This window comes from Pseudorca crassidens, chromosome 2 (genome assembly GCF_039906515.1).
Source record: "Pseudorca crassidens isolate mPseCra1 chromosome 2, mPseCra1.hap1, whole genome shotgun sequence".
Classification (NCBI taxonomy): Eukaryota; Metazoa; Chordata; class Mammalia; order Artiodactyla; family Delphinidae; genus Pseudorca; species Pseudorca crassidens.
In genome coordinates, this window is record NC_090297.1 from 116,927,373 (window position 1) to 116,947,910 (window position 20,538).

At 38.1% G+C, this 20,538-nt stretch overlaps 1 protein-coding gene across 1 annotated transcript in view; it reads left to right on the plus strand.

Moving 5' to 3' along the window:
• ATF6 (activating transcription factor 6) overlaps positions 1 to 20,538 on the plus strand; it is a 219,850-nt gene that overhangs the window by 153,781 nt on the left and 45,531 nt on the right. The window contains exon 15 of the mRNA XM_067728453.1: positions 13,323 to 13,407. Coding sequence (XP_067584554.1) covers positions 13,323 to 13,407 — 85 coding nt within the window. The remainder of the gene's footprint in view (positions 1 to 13,322; positions 13,408 to 20,538) is intronic.

The window sequence follows — 20,538 nt, forward strand, 5'->3', positions numbered from 1 at the left end:
GGCGGACTCTCAACCACTGCGCCACCAGGGAAGCCCGACAAGGATATTCTTAATTGGAATTGGCTTTTAAAGTTTCTATATTCATCTACTTATTCATTCATTGATTCATTTTTACTATGAGTATGTGGCAGTGAAGAATACATGATTACTATTATAGTTTGGTGCTACCACCTAGATTCATGCCGAGGCCAAGCAGTTTTACCTTGCGTTTTCACCATTGGTTCAGATTTCAACAGAGTGAAAAAAGGCAAATAATGTCTTATTATTATTATGAAAATAGTTTGACCTTACAGACCTGCTGAAAGGGTCTTAGGGGCCCTTGCCTCCTGGAGGCAGAGAGCTAGTTAAAAAGCTATTATTAAAACTCTCCTGTAGCTAACTTATTTATATTATAAACCATTTTTGGATATCTATCATGTGAAAGACTGTAACAGATCCTGGGGATTCACCAATGAACAAAACAGATAAGAATGCCAGCTGTTGTAGAGCTTGCTTATAAAGGATAAAGACAGTAAATGTTAGGGAGAAAAGTAAAGCAGAGAAGGGAAAGGATGTGGGTGCGTTTGGTGAGGATGTGTTGTTCAATTTAACCAGGGTAGCCAAGAAAGGCCTGACTGAGAAGTTGACATTTGAGTGAAGATTTGAAGGAGGTGAAGGTACATGCCATGCACATACTTTAGGAGAGGATATTCCAGGGGGAACAGCAAGTGCAAAGGCCCTGAGGCAAGAACATTTGCATTTGTGAGGAACAAGAAAGGAGGCTGTTGCAGCTGGAGCATAATTAAGAAAAGAACCATAGAAGATGATGTCAGAGAAGTAATTAGGTGGGTCATAACATATACATCTCTAAAGGCCATTGAGGTTATTTTAATTTTACTGTGAGATTGGAAGTCATTGGAGCATTTTGATGTACATTTTAACAGGATCATTCTGGTTGCTGTGATGAGAATAGACTTTAAGGAGGGAAGAGCAGAAGTGGGCAGACCATTTAGGAGGCTATTGTAATTATACAGACAATGGATGAAGATGGTTTGGACTGATGGTTAGATTCTGGATATACTTAGAAGGTAGAATCAGTAGGTTTTGCTGATGGATTGGATGTGGAGTATGAGAAGCATACTACAATATTTTTGACCTGAGCACCCTAGAAGAATGGCCTTACCACTCAGTGGGAAACACTATGGGAGAAGTACATTTGAGAGGTCTACCAGGAGCTTAGTTTTGGGTATCTTAACCATGAGATGTCCAAGGGGATGTTTTGAGTAGGCAGTTGTATATAGGAGTCAAGGCCAAGGGAGTGAGATGGACTAGAAATGTAAACTTGGGAGTCATCAGTATATTAATAATATTTAAAACCCTGTGACTAAATGAGATTACCAAGGAGTGAGTAGAGGGTATACGAGAGGAGCTAATGCAGACTTACGCTTGGGAATGAGGGTCATATTTAGTGTTGAGAGTAAGAAAAATGGAGGAGTCCAAGATGATTTTAGGTTTCTATTTGGATAACTAGATAGAAATAGATGAGTTAACTAAAATAGGAAACACAGGGGGAAGATAAATTGTAGTTTAAATACCCTGTTAACGAATATTCCAGTGGAGATGTTTAGTGACCAGTTGTAAATATGGGTCTTCAGTTAACGTTTTGAGAGGTTTGAGCCAGACATATACTTCAAGTCATGGGACTAGATGAGAATGCCAGGTGACAATATGGATTGAAAAAAGATTCATCTGGGGGGCTTCCCTGGTGGCACAGTGGTTAAGAATCTGCCTGCCGATGCAGGGGACACGGGTTCGAGCCCTGGTCCGGGAAGATCCCACAGGCCGCATAGGAGCTAAGCCCTTGCGCCACAGCTACTGAGCCTGTGCTCTAGAGCCTGCGAGCCACAACTACTGAAGCCTGCGCGCCTAGAGCCTGTGCTCCGCAACAAGAGAAGCCACTGCAATCAGAAGCCCATGCACCACAATAAAGAGTAGCCCCTGCTCGCCGCAACTAAAGAAAAGAAAGCCCGCACACAGCAATGAAGACCCAATGCAGCCAAAAATAAATAAATTTTTTTAAAAATTAAAAAAAGATTCATCTGTAAGAAACACGAGTAATTAATGTGGGATGTGGTGTAAGAGAAGGCAACAACAACAAAAACATTGGAGGGGAATGAGAACTAAGAGATTTTGACAAGGGAAAGTTGCATGTCAAATGCTGCAGAGAAAAATCTAGGGTGAGGACTGGATAAAAGCAAGTGGCTTTGTCAATTAGAATATAATATTTATGAGGCTGGTTACTGTAGAATGGTAGTGACAGAGTCAATTTTCATTACTTTGGGCATCAAATGGGAAATAAGGAGGTCCATTGATTTATGACTCATTCTATTGTATTTTATCTACCTAAAATAATGCCATGATTAATCTAATTAAAATTAATATTTAGGTCAGACATTAACTGGCAGTATCAAATATGTCAGAAATGAAATTACAGTTCTGTGCTCGTAATGTTTCTTGGTTGTAAACAACAGAAACCTACTGTAACTTAAAGCAGAAACTGCAGACATTAAGCAGAAAAGGAATTTATTGGAAGGCTATTTGTTAGTTCACAGACTCCATGGAAGGCTGGAGAATTCAGCTTGAAACGTGGTGGGAACCAAAGGAGGCCACACAGCAAAGAACACAGCCATTGTCTCAGCTCAAGAAGTTGGGTTAGGACCACCATCCACTCAACACCCCACAGCTTGCTAGTACTACTGCCAGTGGCAGACTCTCTTCACAGCTATGAATAATCTGTATCTCTCCGAGTCTTTATTCACTAATGCCCAAGTCTTTGAACTTAAAAGGAGTATGTGATTGGCCAAGCTTAGGTCACATGTCCATGCTCTAGTTGCCGGAGAGCTGGGAGAGAGGCTGTGTCTCATTGCTTCAGGCTTCTGTAGTTGGAGATATTTCCTTCACAAAAATGCACTCAGTGGTGATACCAACAAATAGAAAAGCTATTGGAATGCTGGATAGCCAAACCAACAGCTAGTACTATAAGAACTAAGTACAAAATCTTAAAGATTAGGGAAACTAATTTGAAATTCACATGACCAAAATGAAAATTATTTAATAAGCTCAGGAATGTAATCCATGGCTTGCCTTACCAATATTAAATATCAAGAGTATCGAATTAAAAACTTGGCTTTGATCTCTCCTGCTTTGTACCTTATAGTATAGGCCCTTCAATGTCCTCTCTCCCAAATCTCTGGGCCCCTATAACCTACACTGGGATTCACGATGGCAGCCTGGTCAAACTAAATGGAGGCAACACTACTGAACCTACTAGTAGGAGCACATTTCTGGGGATGAGATTAGTCTCAGCTAGACCTGGATGGATATTAGGCGTAGCTGTGACCCTTTGGAGGGGAAAGAGAAAAATACCACTCTGCAGAAGAGCAAATTGGGTTTAGGCTAGGGGAAAAGTGCTTTGGGCCACAGCAGAAGCTGAGTGGCTGGGCCAGGCCAGGGATTGGGTGGGGTAGGAGACATTATCGGTGGAGGGGAGAAGAGAAAGGCATGTGTTGCACAGATAGTGGCTGCCCAAATTCTTCAAGTAACTAGGCCTGTGACATTTTTTTTTTTTTTTTGGTACTGGGATTTAACTTGATTTTTAAAGGTGCTTCCCTGCCAGAAGACCATTATGAAGTCTCCCCACAGAGGAAAAGACCCTTTATCTGTGTAATTCAAATAAAACTAGACTTTTTTGCTTGCACTTTTAAAAGACTAATTTTGGCATAGTGACACATCCAAAAGAAATACAAATCCCAAACTTCCAAAACTTGATAAGTAATGTAGCTCTTTAATGGAGTCTACTGAAGCTACTTTAAAGGGAATATTAAACAACAGCAAAATGTCCCCATTGCCCCCCCCCCACACACACACAGAGTCACTGCCCCAGTCTCTCTTCTGTCACACAAAGGCCGCAGCTCAAATTATAACAGTGCTTTCATTCCTAGGCTCAGGAGTTTGGATCAGTTTGTAAGTGCCTGTCACCCTCGGTTTCCTTTATTCAGCAGTGGAACGGTGGCTCTCCACTACGAGGTGGAAAGGAATAAACCCAAACAGCAGTGTCAGTGCCCATGCTCATGTTACCTGTTGCACTTCCTCAGGGACTTCTCTGACCTCAAACTTTTGAATCCTTTGTTTAAAAAAGAATTACCAAACACTTCTAATAGTGCTTTCTATGTGCCAAGTCACTATTCCAAGTGCTTTAAAGTATTAACTTGTTTAATCTTTATGAACAATCCATGCAATAGGTATTGTTACTGTCCCCATTTTACTGATGAGAAAACGAAGGCACAGAGAGATTAAGGAACTTGGTTTAGATCCTACAGCTAGAGATTAAGTGGTAGAGGCAGAATTCAAACCCAGGCAGTACAGGTCCAGAGTCCATGCTCATTATCTCTATCTGTGTCATGCTGGCCAGTGCTTATAAATCAGCGTCCTGGAATGGTTTGCATTAGAGTCACCAGGGATACTTGTTAAAAATGCAATATTTTGGCCCACCTCAGACTTACCATGCCAGATTTTTTTATTTTTTTAGGGAGTAGAGTGCCTGGGTATTTATATTGTAAAGTCCTGCAGGTGATTCTCTGTATCCTTTGTTAAGAACTTCTGTTTCAAAAGGACTTAGTACTGTCACCATGTTCACTTCTGATCCTGGCTTCCTTTGAGCATAAGATTAAATGCCTTCAGAGGGATACCTTACTATTGCAGAACTTAAAATTTATACTATTGTACCATAGTTGTCTTTTTAAACCATTTCTACCTGAAATTTAGTTGAAATCCTTTCTTAGAACAATATTTGACCAATGAAAACAAAATTTTCACTCATTTTCCACAAATGCATTTAAATGCAAAGATTCACTTGGAAACTGAGAACATGCTGTTCCGTTTATGATGAGAATGAAGAGAACTGTAATAGGTTCTAGAAAGTATACCCTATGGGATATGAAAAGAGAACTCTGAATTATGGAATAGGTCTATATAGTATCATACCTCCATCCTTAGCAAGGATTGCAGCTGGCAATACAGCTCAGCTTCTAGTGTGAGCAGGTGTTCAGTCTGGCTATTTTGCTAACCTGAGATCTCAAGAGAAATTTTGTCCACTAAGGTAGATAAATCAGATTATTGCAGATTATGGACTAATATTTTAAGGGCATTAAAAGCAATTTAAGGGACATACTTTTTTTTTTTCCACTTTGTAGTTTGTCTTGTCAAGTCCAATCTTTCCTAAAATGTTCTTTATGGATATTTCACAGTCCTCCCTATTTCTTTGTGTGAAACCAAGATCAGAACTGCTTTGGAAAGGAAAGGATCAAGATCTGTAGTGAAGACTGGGGAAATATCCAGACACTGAGAATCAGGCAAGGAGAGATACCTTTAGAAATATAAATTAAGTAGGACCCCTCTTCCTCCACCTCTAGAAGGTTGTAGAATCACTGATATGAAGGAATCAGCTAGAATAATATCTCCCCGTGTTCCCGTCCCCTGCTTACACACCTAGGGTATTTGAGACTACTCTTGTACAACTTTACCCCATTCCTAGAGCCTCTGCCTAGAACTTTAAAAAATCATTTTTGGGGGGCCTCAACATTTTCCCCATTTTTCCCAACAAAAAGTAAAGTAATTCTCTTTGATATCAATATCTAACTTTTTCCTTGAAGTGTTTCCTAATTAATCTCTTTTTTCAGAAAACTTGTTGACTCAGTTTGCTATAGCCTCAGACCCTCCCTCTGTCCCTTCCCCATGCTTTGCTTTGGTAGCATATCTGTAGGATGCAATTTAATTCTCAGGAAATTCACTTCCTGCCAGTAGTCCTGAGTAAAGTCAGTTTTTAAAATGGAACATCTTATAAACATTATGTCTGACAAACTCTCATATGGTTAACCTCTATGCATTTAGTGTTTGATCTTTTTCCTTAATAAGACATTTTTCGGATTGCCCCACTCTCGGCACTCAACAAATGATGATTGATAACAAGTTTCAGGAATCCTAATGTATTTTTCCTAAATCACACACGGTCCGGCCTTTGAAGAAGCCCTGTATTATAGCTGACAAAGTTTTGAAATTTGATGAGCTCAAATTATTGAATGAAGTAATAGGAAGTATAGAGTCAAAAACTTCCTAGCCCTCTACCTGTCCAAAGCACGTAACCAACATTTTGTCTAAGAGCTTTCTTCAGGGAAAACAATCCTACCCAGGTTTATAAACACTTTCCCTGAAACTCTCATCGAGAGATAGGAGTGATTTGGAGGCTACTATCTTATCCTTGGGAAAGTTTACAAGGACTTGTTTTGACCATGAAACTCAAAATTAATTCTGGGTTTGAAAAAGAGACATATATAACTGTTAGGTTGAACCTTATTAAATTACTGAGATTTTTTTTGATATATAAAAATATGCATTTATGTAAACATTATTTCTCAACTTAATGCAGTTTATAACATTTAAAAATCAGTATTTAATTGCAAATGATTTGTCCTTCATGCCAGCAATACAAAGTGTTGCATTAGTACCACCGAAACCAAAGGAATTGGCGAGTCCAGTACATCTTTTCTCAGTTTTCCATTCCTGTGTCTTGAGTGGAACATAACTGAGATCAAATTGTGGTTCTGTACAGTCTAGGTTTAAAGTAGGTGTCAGTTTTCGATAATAACAAGCCAGGGCGGTGAGAGCTGCCTCAACACCCCGGCAGCCCCCAGGAGGTGTCTGGTGGCTCCCATGGTAGAGGAAACGGCAAGAGCGTGTGCATGGTCTTTGAAAAGATGTTTGATGGCTTTGTTTTCAGCAGCGTCTCCCAATAGTGTGGAAGTAGCATGTGCATTGATATAGGATATCTCTTCAGGTTGTACACCTGCATCTTTTATGGCAGCAGCCATACATCTGCACCTGGCCTCCTGCGGCCTGCGCAGCCGCGGTCCCCTGAAATTACTGAGATTTGACTCACAAAAATGACAGTTTTGTATGGTTCAGTCATACACTTTTTTGTGTGAATAAAAGGGGAGTTCAAAATCAGCTGGGCAGTTCTGGGGGCTTCCTATAGAGTTTGATATGAGAACCATCTCTTAAACTTGAGTTTGTACTTACTAGAATTTCAAGCTAATTTTTCCTCTGGTGACCTTGCCTGCATTATCAAATTTGAATTTAGTGTCAAAATTTTCCTCTTGTCAAAATGTGAACCTTGGCTCACTCTTGGGCCATCTGTTGTGCACCAGTAGTTTTGATTTATTCTGCCTCTGGCTGACGTGTGCTAATGGCGCAGATGCAAACTTTACATTTCCTTTTATTGGTCTGTAGTTTTATTGCATACATTAGTGGCACAAATACTGCATTCATATAGCTATTTCTATTAACTGTTTCTACTTTGGGGATGAGTAATGTACTTTGCCTATGTTTTTACTATGATGTGAAGTCCTACATCATAGACATTTTAATAGGCTTTCAAATGATTACACTATACTTAATTTTACTACCTCTAATTTTTTTTTTGCAATTCTTATTTTCAGGATATGTCCCTATGTGTGTCTGTGTATTTAAATGATTTCAAATTTTCTGATTGCTTTTGCTTTTTAATTGCTTTAAATGAAGGGACACATTTGGTTTCTGATCAACACTTAGTATAACTACTAGAAATTAACATTAGTTCAGAATATTGTGAATCTGATGAATAACTGTGAAAGGCCTACTTTTAATTACTACTTTGACCTTCTTATTTTATTTTTTGTGTGTGGTACACGGGCCTCTCACTGTTGTGGCCTCTCCCTTTGTGGAACCCAGGCTCCGGAGGCACAGGCTCTGCGGCCATGGCTCATGGGCCCAGCCGCTCCGCGGCATGTGGGATCTTCCCGGACCGGGGCACGAACCCATGTCCCCTGCATCGGCAGGCAGACTCTCAACCACTGTGCCACCAGGGAAGCCCTGAACTTCTTATTTTTAAGATTTGATGTGCTCTTCAATTTGTTTGGCAGTTTGAAAGATACTTGGTAAGATAAATGAGGTAGAGTGATAGAACACAAAAGTTCTCTAGGATAGGAACATAGATCAGAGAAAATTTAATACAAAGCTATTTTTCAAATGAGGATAGATGCTCTTTTTATTTTTGGTCTGGTTTTAACAGTTTTCTGTGTTGGAAAACCAACCCCATCTATGTAATCCAGTGTATATGGATGAAATATAAAATATTAAGAGGCTATTGTTATTAATGTGGACCTGATTTGCAAAACTTCTTTTTTTAAATAATGTGTTATATCTTCCTAAATTTTATTTATTTATTTTTGGCTGTGTTGGGTCTTCGTTTCTGTGCGAGGGCTTTCTTTAGTTGTGGCAAGCGGAGTCCACTGTTCATTGCAGTGCGCGGGCCTCTCACTATTGCGGCCTCTCTTGTTGCGGAGCACAGGCTCCAGACGCGCAGGCTCAGTAGTTGTGGCCACGGGCCTAGTTGCTCCGCGGCATGTGGGATCTTCCCAGACCAGGGCTCGAACCCGTGTCCCCTGCATTAGCAGGCAGATTCTCAACAACTGCGCCACCAGGGAAGCCCTGCATAACTTTTTGACATGTTGATCTAAGTGATCTAAGTGAAAGTTGCTTAGTGTCAGAAGTGCCACCTGTTGCAGATCGAGTTTCCTTCATTCCTACAGGACATCATTAGATATTAAGGACCTTCTTTTCTATCAAAAATAAAGGACTCCAGGGACTTCCCTGGTGGCACAGTGGTTAAGAATCTGCTTGCCAATGCAGAGACACGAGTTCGAGCCCTGGTCCGGGAAGATCCCACATGACACAGAGCAACTAAGCCCATGTGCCACAACTACTGACCCTGCTCTCTAGAGCCCATGAGCACGACTACTGAGCCCACGTGCCATAACTACTGAAGCCCGCGAGCCTAGAGCCTGTGCTTCACAGCAAGAGAAGCCACCGCAATGAGAAGCCGGCACACTGCAACGAAAAGTAGGCCCTGCTTGCCGCAACTAGAGAAAAGCCCACACGCAGCAATGCAGACCCAATGCAGCCAAAAATAAATAAAAATTTTTAAAAAGCATAAGCAAATAAATAAATAACTCCAGCCTTGAGTCAGAGTTTCCTAATATAGGAAAAGCTGTTTTACCTAGTACAGCAGAGACTAGTGGGTAATCTGTTAATTAACAAAATTGGTTAAAGCAGGGAGGGTATCTTTTTTTTTTTAAGATGTATATGTATCTTATTTTGTTTCAGTTAATTATATAAATGTGCATTCATTTGCCACGTTTTGAGGTAGAGCCAATTCCTTTTGGGTCCAGATCTACTAAAGTTCCATGTTGTCTTTCTTGCAATAAACTGTACTCACAGTGCTCTCTTTTCACGCTGTATCTTGTCAGTTACATAGTAGTTTATTAAATTACACAATTAGTAACAAATGCAATTAGCAAAAGTAGTTTTGGCAAAATACAAAAACTAGTCATGAATGTTCAGTGTGCTAGGGGCATCAGTCAGTAAGTTTTAGAGGGGAATGGGAAGGGTCATTTAACCTAGTGAGTTAGTTTAAGTTAAGGTCAGTTTCTATTCTACACAGATACGTAGAATCAACATTTGGCAAAACTTAGTAGGACCTCAGTTTTATTGTGTTTTACCATCATAACCTCCAGCTGAGCAAAATGTGGTCCTGTTCTTTTGATAAGTTAGTCTCCAATGCTTTAGCTGTCTTAAAAAGAGAAGAAACAGATAACTTCGGATGCTGTATCATGCACTAATATTTCGTCTTTTTCTAACAAAGTGCTTGGAAGAGGGGATTGGGAGACCTGTATGAAAATAGTGTATTTTCTCACGCACAATATTATGTAACATTGGAAAACTGATGCTTCATTCTCATAGTGAAATGTTTTGGTGTTTTCCCACCAGTGTTTCTCTAACTTCCTCTGGGAATAAAAATAACAAAGCTTTGATTATAATATTTGTGCACGTAGTTTCCTCCCTGAAGATAACCCTTGGTATCTCAGTCCTATAAAAGGCTTTTTAGGAGTCCGTTTGAAGATATCGTAAAGTTAGTAACATAGTTTTGAATGACAGTGACAAAATATATCATATTTATCTCTATGGCAACATCTTTTTTTTCTACTTTTCCTTTTTATTTTTAAGTAGCTTCACCTTTTTTGCAGTTGGATTATATTAACTGACTTAATAGGAAAGAAAGAGTTTTGTTCAGATTCATCTAATTGTACCTGTATTTTTCCAGGATTGAACTTCCTATACAGGTTCTTTAATAAATAAGTAATGGGGGGGGTAATATTAAGAATAACAATATCAGATAATATCAGATAACAAATGTGGGTTTTGGAATGCTGTCAAAAAAAGAGTAAAGCTGTCTCTGATTACTTTAACCCTTATTGAGATTTCTCTTGAGTAAATACCATTAGTATTATTTCACAAATTTATAATATAACAAGTAATCAGGGTTGTGTTTAGCTACGAGTGACAGAAAATCCAAAATAATAGTGGCTTGGACAAATGAGAATTTTGCTTCTCTCTCATGTGAAGTTCTGGAGATCTTACGGTAGCTCCTTGATCGTCAGGATCACTAGCTTCTTTATCTTATTGGTCCATAAATCTCAGATTGCAGTTTCCATCTCATGGTCCAAGATGGCTACTCCAGTTCTAGCAGTCACACCTGCATTCTAGCTAGCAGGGAAGAGAAAAGGGAAGGAGGAAGGTTGCCTTCCACCATCACCACCTTGACAAAGTTTCGTGCACCCTTTCTCCTTAAGTCCATTGACCAGAACTTGAATGTATGGCTTCATTTTGTTGCAAAGGAATATAGTCCTTTTTCTGAGTGGCTTTGTGTCCAACTAAATGCCATTAGAAATGGAAGGTCCTATTTCTATTCTCATGTTATAGAAGGGAAAGCAGATATTGAGCACAAATGACTGTTCCTGCCACAATTAGCATTCTTTCCCTAACAAAATAAAAGCTTGAATTTATGTTCTTTAAAAGAAACTATCATCTGTAGCACAGTGCTGAGTACGTGGCAGGTCACTATGCTCGGTAACTTTTTTTTAATGAATGGTACGAAGTCAATAAATACTTGTTGACTGGCTCCTTTTCTCTGGAGATGTCACTGTTAGGATTAGTGCAATGCCATAAAAAGTGAAATGAACATAGTTGGAGAGAAAAAATGATTGATGATTCATTGTTATGGCAAGAAACATTTAACTTGAGGAAGAGAAAGTAAATGTTAAATGAAACAACTACGCTGTCCCAGGCATGTGTGTGTACAAATTATTTTTTAATATAAAATAAGCACAGTTAGAGTTTGTAGTATACCAGCTTTGATTCCCTGCCATTCTAACCTGTAGGCCTCTTGGTAAACAAGCACTTTAAATTATAGGTTTTCCTCCCATTTTGCAAACCTTTAATAATTAGAGGTAAGGCAGGTTAACTGTAATAGTTTTTATGCATTCAAGATGTGATTCTTCTTTTTCACAAATAATAATGTGATTTTTGGTTTTCTGCTGCAAAAGTAACTGCTTCGTTTGAAATTTAATGAAGAAAGTAGGAGGCATTATGTTTGGAAAATCGTAAGATCTTAGCAGGAAACTCAGCTTTAAGTCTGAGCCTGACCTTAACCCATGACCAATGGAATCTAAGTGTGTTTATTTTTACAGTAGCCTTAATTTGGGGCTTGTAAGTTTGTTGGTTTGTTTTCTCATTCAATTTTGGGGATCCTGAAGCAGTATTTTAATTATAGGAGTTTAGCTATTTATAATTTTCATGGCATGAAGATCAGCATGTTTTGTTTTGTCTTGGCTATCATGTTATCTTACTCTCAGAAACATGTGATCTTTGTGTCTAACAATGCACTTAAAAAGAAATCTCTCATGCTGCAAGGCTGGAATTCTAAAAGAACAATTTCACTCATCTTTTCCCCTCTTTTTAAAACAACCCGTATGTTCTCTTGGAGATGTTGCCTTGAATTAGACAAAGCACAAGCAGTTACTGCAGATGTTTTCTGTACAGCTCTGTTCATGTACATTAATTTCAATTTGTTTTTCACAGATTTTTTTCTTAGCTTTGTCGATACTTATATTTCATAATCACATTGACTTTGAATTAAGTTGCATTGAATTTTTATCACCCTCAGCTATGTCAAATCCTACTTTTTGATGAGTCCTTCCATATAGCAAGTTTGTTGAATGAACGAGAAACGAACAAGAAAAGAAAGCAAGAGGGGTTAGACTGTGTGTCAGCTTTATCTCAGTTTAATCATGCTCCCTGAAATGGAAACATTTATATATATATACTTTTTTCTTTTTTTCCTTTTTGCTGTGACAATTCCCATGTTTTTGCTAGGAAAAAGAGGAGTTATTGAAAACAGTAGTTAATATCAAAGTCATTAAGTCATTTATAATCAGCGTTGGAATACCTACAGATGTGTTTATCTTTTCCAAAACACTCATACTACCCTGTTTTTGATGCCAAACTCTTCTTGGCTCATTCTTATTGCAGTATTTGTGTGGTTGGAAACTAGAAACCTCAGATGCCCTGGGTCATTTATAGATGATCAAAGGTTGGCAATATCACATTTAGAATTATATAGTTATGCTAGACATGCACTTGTAATTTTTTTAACCCTTCCACTACGCTGTATAGTTTTTAAGGGCAAGAACTATGTATCTTCTTCAGTATATACCTGTTGCTTACCAAAAGAAAAGTCTAACACTGGCTGCTTCAAAGGAAGAAGAGGAGGCTAAGCAGGCAAGGCTCTCGGGCTTGGCCTTGCTTCAGTGAGAATCTCTTTTATGTATCAGTAATTTGGGGTCAGAATTCTTTTTGGGGGGTGGGGGGAACGTTCCTCTTCTTTAAAAAAGAAGTTTGAAAATGACTCTATTAAATAGATAACTTCAGTGTCTTGTGACATTATCTAGTGTAGCCTCCTCATTTTACAGGACTGGAAACAGACCAAGATCATACAGCTATTCAGCGGCAGAGCTAGAATTAAAATCCCTCTGTTCTGACTGCTTGACCAATACTCTTTATAGTATACTGCAGCATATATGTTATCAGAACCTAGGAATATTCTAAGAATACTATTGATACGTAGTACCTGGTAATGATAGTCATTCAGTAATTCATAATGTTTATTGCGTTATGAATGAATGAATCGTAAAATGGTTTGTAGTTAATTACCCCCAAAGCCAGGTTCAAATAAAAACTGTCATTTTTTTATGATTGCGATGAAATGTTGACATCCTAAGAACTCTGAATTTGACTTGTTATAGGACTAAGCCAATTATTATGAGTAACAACTTGTTCTTTGTTAATCTTAGGATCACCTGCTGCTACCAGCTACCACCCATAACAAGACTACAAGACCAAAGATGTCAATTGTATTACCAGCAATAAACATAAATGGTAAGTTGAAATTTTGGTTTATGAACGACATGCAGTTGCTTTGTTTAACCTAGATTCTCTGGATTAACTAAAAGACACAAAATGTTCAGTTGGTTAGTTATATGTCCATGCATTAATTCTGAAACATTTTCCCACTGTTTTCACAAAATATTATTTTTAAATTCTTGTGCTCTTTTAAAAAGTAAATGATTTAATTTAAAGTTGCTTTTTAAATTACTATATTTTTAAAAGAAAAAATCATTCTCTTTTATTTACAAAATTGGAAAAGTTAACATCTTTACTGATCTATACACTTGTTGTCTGGGGCCTTTCTGGTAATACATGATGTATAAGAAGTCCCTGCTGTGTTCTGAGAGTGAATTTGTAAGTTAGGTTGTTGGAACTCAAAGCAGTTTCCTATATCACATAAATGGTGATATGATTCCCAGACCAAACCTAAGAAGCCTATTTATATTTAATCCGTAATACTGATGAATTTGATATTGATAGTATTACTATTGCATTTTGTTCCCCCACTAGTTCTGGGTATTAGATAAAATACAAATAATACCATTAATACTTTGAGAGTATCCAAAGATGTTAAGGCATAGCGTACTTGCTTAGAGTCTAGGAGGAAAAGTAAGACGAGCACAGAAATCACTGTATCCCAAAGAGAACGTCCCATAAGGAATGAAGAAAGTACGAAAGAAATTTAGTAAAGAAGAGATTACTTCCAGCTGGGTTCTTCATGGAAAAGAGAAATCGCTCACTCCCAATACCAGCTGTGTGTCGTAAATGAGCACAGTGTATATTGCTGGCTGATTACTTCCTCTGACACGTCATATTAGGCTCTAATGAAACTAGGAGAATTGGCTATCCTTCTCAAGTCCATTTATCTGGTGTAATAGAACTACTGGTAAATTTTCTGTCTAGTAATGGGAACCTTATAGTTTAATGAGTAAGACGAAAATGAAAAGCCCTTTAACCTGCAGTTGAACCAATCCACATTCTGACTGATGATCATGATTAAGCCACCGAATACAGTTATAAAACAAAACACTGGGATTCTACATAAACTCCAATAAAATTTAGTCTTAGAGAAAAAGTATTAGATATTCATTGTACATATTAAGACCATAGAGGACTATAGAATTTCAGTTAGCTGTATATAGACAGCTTATTAGAAATGCTTAGGAGGCAACGTTATAGACACAAAATAAAACTTTTTTTTGTTAAAGCATAAAAGAATTATGACATTTTCTTAGTCTTACAAAGACAACAAATTTTTTAAAGAAACAAACTATAACATTGAGACGAACTTATCTTCCTTCAATAAAGGCGTACCTCTGAAGCGTTCATGGAGCAATCATATTACAACTTCAAGTGGAACAGTATATTTCAAAGTGTACTATATTATACTCCAAAGAATATACTTAGGGAGTATTATTAATCTTATTCCATAGGTACCTAGGTTTCTCTGCTTGAACCGTAATAGATTTAACTTCTGGTCAGCTTATGCTCAGAAAGGCTATTGTCTAAGCTTCAACAAGGCAGAATTCACTTAACTTTGTTGTTCTGATCTCAGATTCTTATAAAATAAAACCAGGCATTCTCTTGCATAACACTGAACTATCCGTTTGTATTAAGCCAAGAACAATAAGATGCTGTTTGATTCTGATTTTCTTGGCCAGGGGACTAATTTTTGAAAATGAGCCTTTTCATGGATTTGAAAAATACAATAATTAAAGGATCATTTCCTTTTTAATCTTGTTTGGGTTTCTTTGTAAATAAGTTTTGTTTTCCTTTTTAGGATATAGTATACTATTAGAAAATTTAAGGTTCAAATTCAGGAAATACTGATTGAATATATACCATGTGTTCAGTCCTGTGCTGCATCCTCAGCCTCTTTTCTGAACCATCTCTTCACCTTCTTGCTCTAACTGGGGCTACTTCTCAAATTAGAGCTTGATTTTTCCTCCCCACCTCATATACCTCTGAGCCTGCAGATGGGGTGGGTAGTATCTTTGCTCCCCACTACAACTTCCAAATGACCTCTCCTTTTTTCTTCGGTCTTCCTAACATCTTTCAAGTTTACAACACTCCTCCTACCCTTCTTTGTTGCTGTCTTCTATCCCACCTTCACTGATGACTCTCCACCACTGCTTTTGTCAGCTCTTTGTAAAACTTCAGCATCCACACAGAGGACTCATCCAGCACTCTGGCCTCTTTAGATCCAGTCATCTTTTATTTCTGCACTACCTCAGCCTCCCATCCACACGGTCATACTCTAGACCGTATCATCATCCGTAATGGCACTCCATTTGTAATCTCCTCTTCAGGCATCTCCCTCTGACTCTTACTTACTCTCCTACTGTAATACCCACACTCCAGCTGGGTATCTCTGACCTCACAGATCTCCAGTCCGCTGACCCTACCACTTTTTCTGTGTCCATTACATCCATCATGGCCATACACCCCTCCTTACTCAGCCTACATTCTATGTCCCATACTATCACCACTCTCTTGCAAACTACCCTCCTGGCTCCTCTTTTCCTAGGTCCCACTTGCCTATAAAAATCCCACCCTAGTTAAGCCCAGCTATCCTCTTTATGCCTGCTCTCAAGCAGCTGAAAATTGCTACAAAATATCATCCAGTCAGGACAAGTAGATTCACTTCAAATTTATGACTGTGAATTCCGAAGGGGCATTCAATACTGCATGTCAGGAATAAAGACGCAGACGTAGAGAATGGACTTGAGGACACGGGGAGGGGGAAGGGTAAGCTGGGACGAAGTGAGAGAAGTAGCACGGACATATATACACTATCAAATGTAAAGTAGATAGCTAGTGGGACACAGCTGCATAGCACAGGGAGATCAGCTAGGTGCTTTGTGACCACCTAGAGGGGTGGCATAGGGAGGATGGGAGGGAGATGCAAGAGGGAGGAGATATGGGAACATACGTATAACTGATTCACTTTGTTATAAAGCAGAAACTAACACACCATTGTAAAGCAATTATACTCCGATAAAGATGCTAAAAAAAAACCAACCTCTTGTCATTGCTAGTAAATTCACTTGCCTTCCATCTGAAACAAGAATTTCTCACCTTCTCTTCTCAAATATCCAACATCCCCTCTCCTCACCCCCTCAGCTGATGAACTCACCCAAATGCTACATTGAGAAAATAGATGTGATTGTATAAGAGCTACTTTATTTTTCTGGTACCAGCTGCATCTACACCCACAAACTCTGCCTTCCTTCTTATTGCACTGGGAGAAAAGTATCTTCCATGGAGTTCTAAATCCCAACTTTGCTACTTATTGGATAAGTATAGTTGGGCAAGTTAATTAACTTTTCTGTACTTGGCTTCCTGTAAAAGGAGATATTACTAATACCTTCCTCTTAGATTTGTGTGCGAATTAAATGAGCAAAAATGCTTTAAATAGTGCCTAGCTGTTAGGTTAGTCACTGTTACCACCTTTGTCATTGTCATCATCATCACCCTTATCTAAGGTGACTCCTTCCTTTTGGATTGTGCATTCCAGTCCTTCTCACAGTTTCAAAGACTTTGCTCCCGCATTTTTAGTCTTTCTATCCTGAATGATCAGTTTCTTCGCTACTGGATCATCCCCATCAACGTACAAAATGTCTTAGTATTCCTTTTGGTGTAGGGAGACTTTCTTAATTCCACGTTCTGTTTCTCTGCTCCCCTTCATAGCAAAGCTCTTGAAAGAGTTACCTGCACTCGTTGCCTCCATTTGCTTATCTCCCATTCTCTCCTCTGCCCACTCTTACCTAGCTTTTGCCCCTACTGAAATGCTCTTGCTGCAAAAGGGCCACCAATGACCAGTATCTTGCCAAAGCCAAAGGTCATGTCTTCATTCTCATCTTACCTGACCTCTTAACAGTATTTGACATGGTTGACTATTCCCTCTTGTTTTCAGTCCTCCAATTTTTATTTTTAAAAACTTCAAATCTACAGAAAAGTTGAAAGATGAGTACAGTGAGTATATGGAGAACCTTTACCGAGATTTCACCAATTGTTGACATTTTTCCGCATTTGCTCCATTTTTATCTATTTATCTGTTTACAATCACATGTGTTTTTTTCTGAACCATTTGAGAGTTAGTTGCAGACATTTTAACACTTCACCCGTAAATACTTGAATATGCATCTCCTAAAAAAAGGATGTTCTCCTGTGTAAGCACAATAAAATGACCACACCAAAGTTTAACACTGATACAATAGAGTTTAATATAGTATCCATATTCAAATTTCCACATTTGCCCCCAAATATTCTTTATAGCTTTTGGGGGGAGGGATTCAGAATCCAGTCCAAGGTCATACATGGCATCTACTTGTCACACCTCTTTAGTCTCCTTTCATCTAGAACAGCTCTTCTGCCCTTTTTAGAATTGTTTTGCATGACATACATTTTTTTAGAAATCAGATTTATTGAGGTATAATGTACACACAATCAAAATCACCAATTTTATGTGTACAGTTTAATGAGTTTTGACAAATGGAAACAGTTGTGAAACCACCACTTCAATCATGATATCAACATTTTCACTACTTCAGAAAGTTCCTTTGTGCCCCTTCGCAGTCAGTCACCTCAAGTTCCTTTTTGATATTCCCTCTTTTGAAACACTTTATTTTGTAGGCTTTTATGATACCACAGCTTGTCTAGTTTTCCTCCTGTATCTCCTTCTCGGTCAGCTTAGCCAGCTCCTCCTCCTCTGTGAGGACAGGAATGTTGTTTCTTATGTTTGCACTTACGACCATAACCTCAGCACCTAGAGCAGTGTCTGGCACAGGAAACACTGCAGGATGTTCACCTCTGTTACTTTATGTAATGCTCAGCTGCCAGCTAAGTATTATCTTCATTTTATAGATGAAGATGTTAAAGCTTATGGAAGTAAGTCATACCATTTATTCAACTACTACATAATGGAGAGCCAGGATCTAAATGCATTGTATAAAATATATTTTGATCAATCATTATATTGTTAATGAAATCAATACTAAAGACGAATGTGCAAATATTAAAAATATTTGGATTCCAGAATTTCAGATAGACTTTTATACCACTTTGTGCCTGTAGTATAAAGGTTAAGCGCGTTTATTGAGAGCAGTATAATTCAATGTAATATAATGTTTTGGATTTGATAGGCACATGTTTGTTGAATGACAGAATAAGCGAGGTAAATGTTATTTGGTCATTACTTTGTGGTCACTTGAAAGACTTTACTATTTTAACTCTTTGATTAAAAACAGTTGGCAAGCACAGTTTAGTCTAATCTTTTCAAATATAAAATAATTAAAATATGTACTAGGTTACCTTTCTGCCACATTATTTTAAAAATTTGGAATTCACAGTAAAGAGTGAATTGAAATTATTAACCTCCTTTTAACAATTGTTCTACAAAGGAAAACACATGTGAAAAACTCAACTGTAGAACTCTCCAAGATTCAGAGATAGATTCCTTTGACTTATTAGGTGATGAATTTGACAAGCTGTAATATAATTATATCATTTATAATCTGAAGAGTATAAGTTACATGGGCTCAAAAACGTTTGAGCATCTGTTTATTTGAGCAAAGTCATTGTGAGGACATCCCTAGTATCAAAGTTTTTCATCCTGAGTAATATGAGGACTTGAGGAAGTTGAATAAAATATATTTTCTGCCATTTCTGAATTCAAAAGTTACGTGTAACTTGGAAAGAAAAAATGAGTTGTGGGTTTGACTCTCTGACTTAAGTGGAGCCTGCAGAATTTTGGAGAGGGTGTAGAGGACATAAAGTCAGATTTTATTGAGCAACTGGATTTTGTAGTATCCTGGATAGGGATATTTGGGAAGAGGAATTTGATTTTCCAATTTTAGCAAAGTAAATTAGATTGCCAGGTCAATGGCTGGCCTTAAACTATAATGTATAATGATACTACTTTGTGGTTCTGAGCTGTGGAAAAAAGTCTATATAAAGAAATAGCTAAAGAGAGTAGGATATGGGTGTGAAATTAATGCCATTTAGAAAATACTAGTCACATCATTCTGTGTTCTCCATGCCATATTTAATTTTTGTAGTTTATTACTCTTCATTTTGAATTATCTTTATTATTTAATTTCCTTTGTCTCATAAGAGAGTTGAAAACAGGTTACTGAAGCTGTAAGAAAGAAAGTCTTCCTTTGAGGAAGTCTTCACACTGAAGATTATTGAAGTAAAATGAAATTCTAGATATACTTTAAAAAAGCTTTTAAAAAAATGATTGCAGATGGATGGCAGAGCAGTTGGTGATGAATTAAAAGCTATTGCTATTTTTTTGAAAAGGATTCTGGAAGGTCTCCTTGTATACCGTAAGTCAACATTTCCTGCTTTTAAATTATTTCCACTCATAGTAAATCTGCTCATTTCCTTTCTTTCACTCTTTTTTTCTTTTTTGATTCTCTTTATAAAAATTAATTAATTAATTAACGGTTACGTTGGGTCTTTGTTGCTGCGCGCGGGCTTTCTCTAGTTGCGGCGAGCGGGGGCTACTCTTCATTGAGGTGCGTGGGCTCCTCATTGTGGTGGCTTTTCTTGTTGCGGGGCACGGGCTCTAGGCACGCGGGCTTCAGTAGTTGTGGCACGTGGGCTCAGTAGTTGTGGCTTGTGGGCTCTAGAGCACAGGCTCAGTAGTGGCGCACGGGCTTAGTTGCTCCGCGGCATGTGGGATCTTCCCGGACCAGGGCTCGAACCCGTGTCCCCTGCACTGGCAGGTGGATTCTTAACCACTGTGCCACCAGGGGTATCCCCACCTTTCTTTCACTCTTGATAAGTAATTCAACAAAATAGAACATAGAAGAAAGAAGAATTTTTTTAATGGTAGCTACTTGGTAGATATCTTTTATCAGGGAATGAACACAGCTGTTAGCAGATACGTTTCACAGTTTGACCAATGCTTTTGTTGATTTGGTTTTACTGTTCTCCTTCCCTCTGTATGCCATGTAGCTAAGTTAATGTTGTAGGTGAGTAATAAAAATAAAACTGCAACTCTACTTCTACCCTATCATTATTAAGGATCCGAGTAGGTGAAGTTATGAGGTGAAGTTACAAGGCTAAACTGTAATTATACAAGGCTAAACTGTAATTATATTTAATCTCAAAATA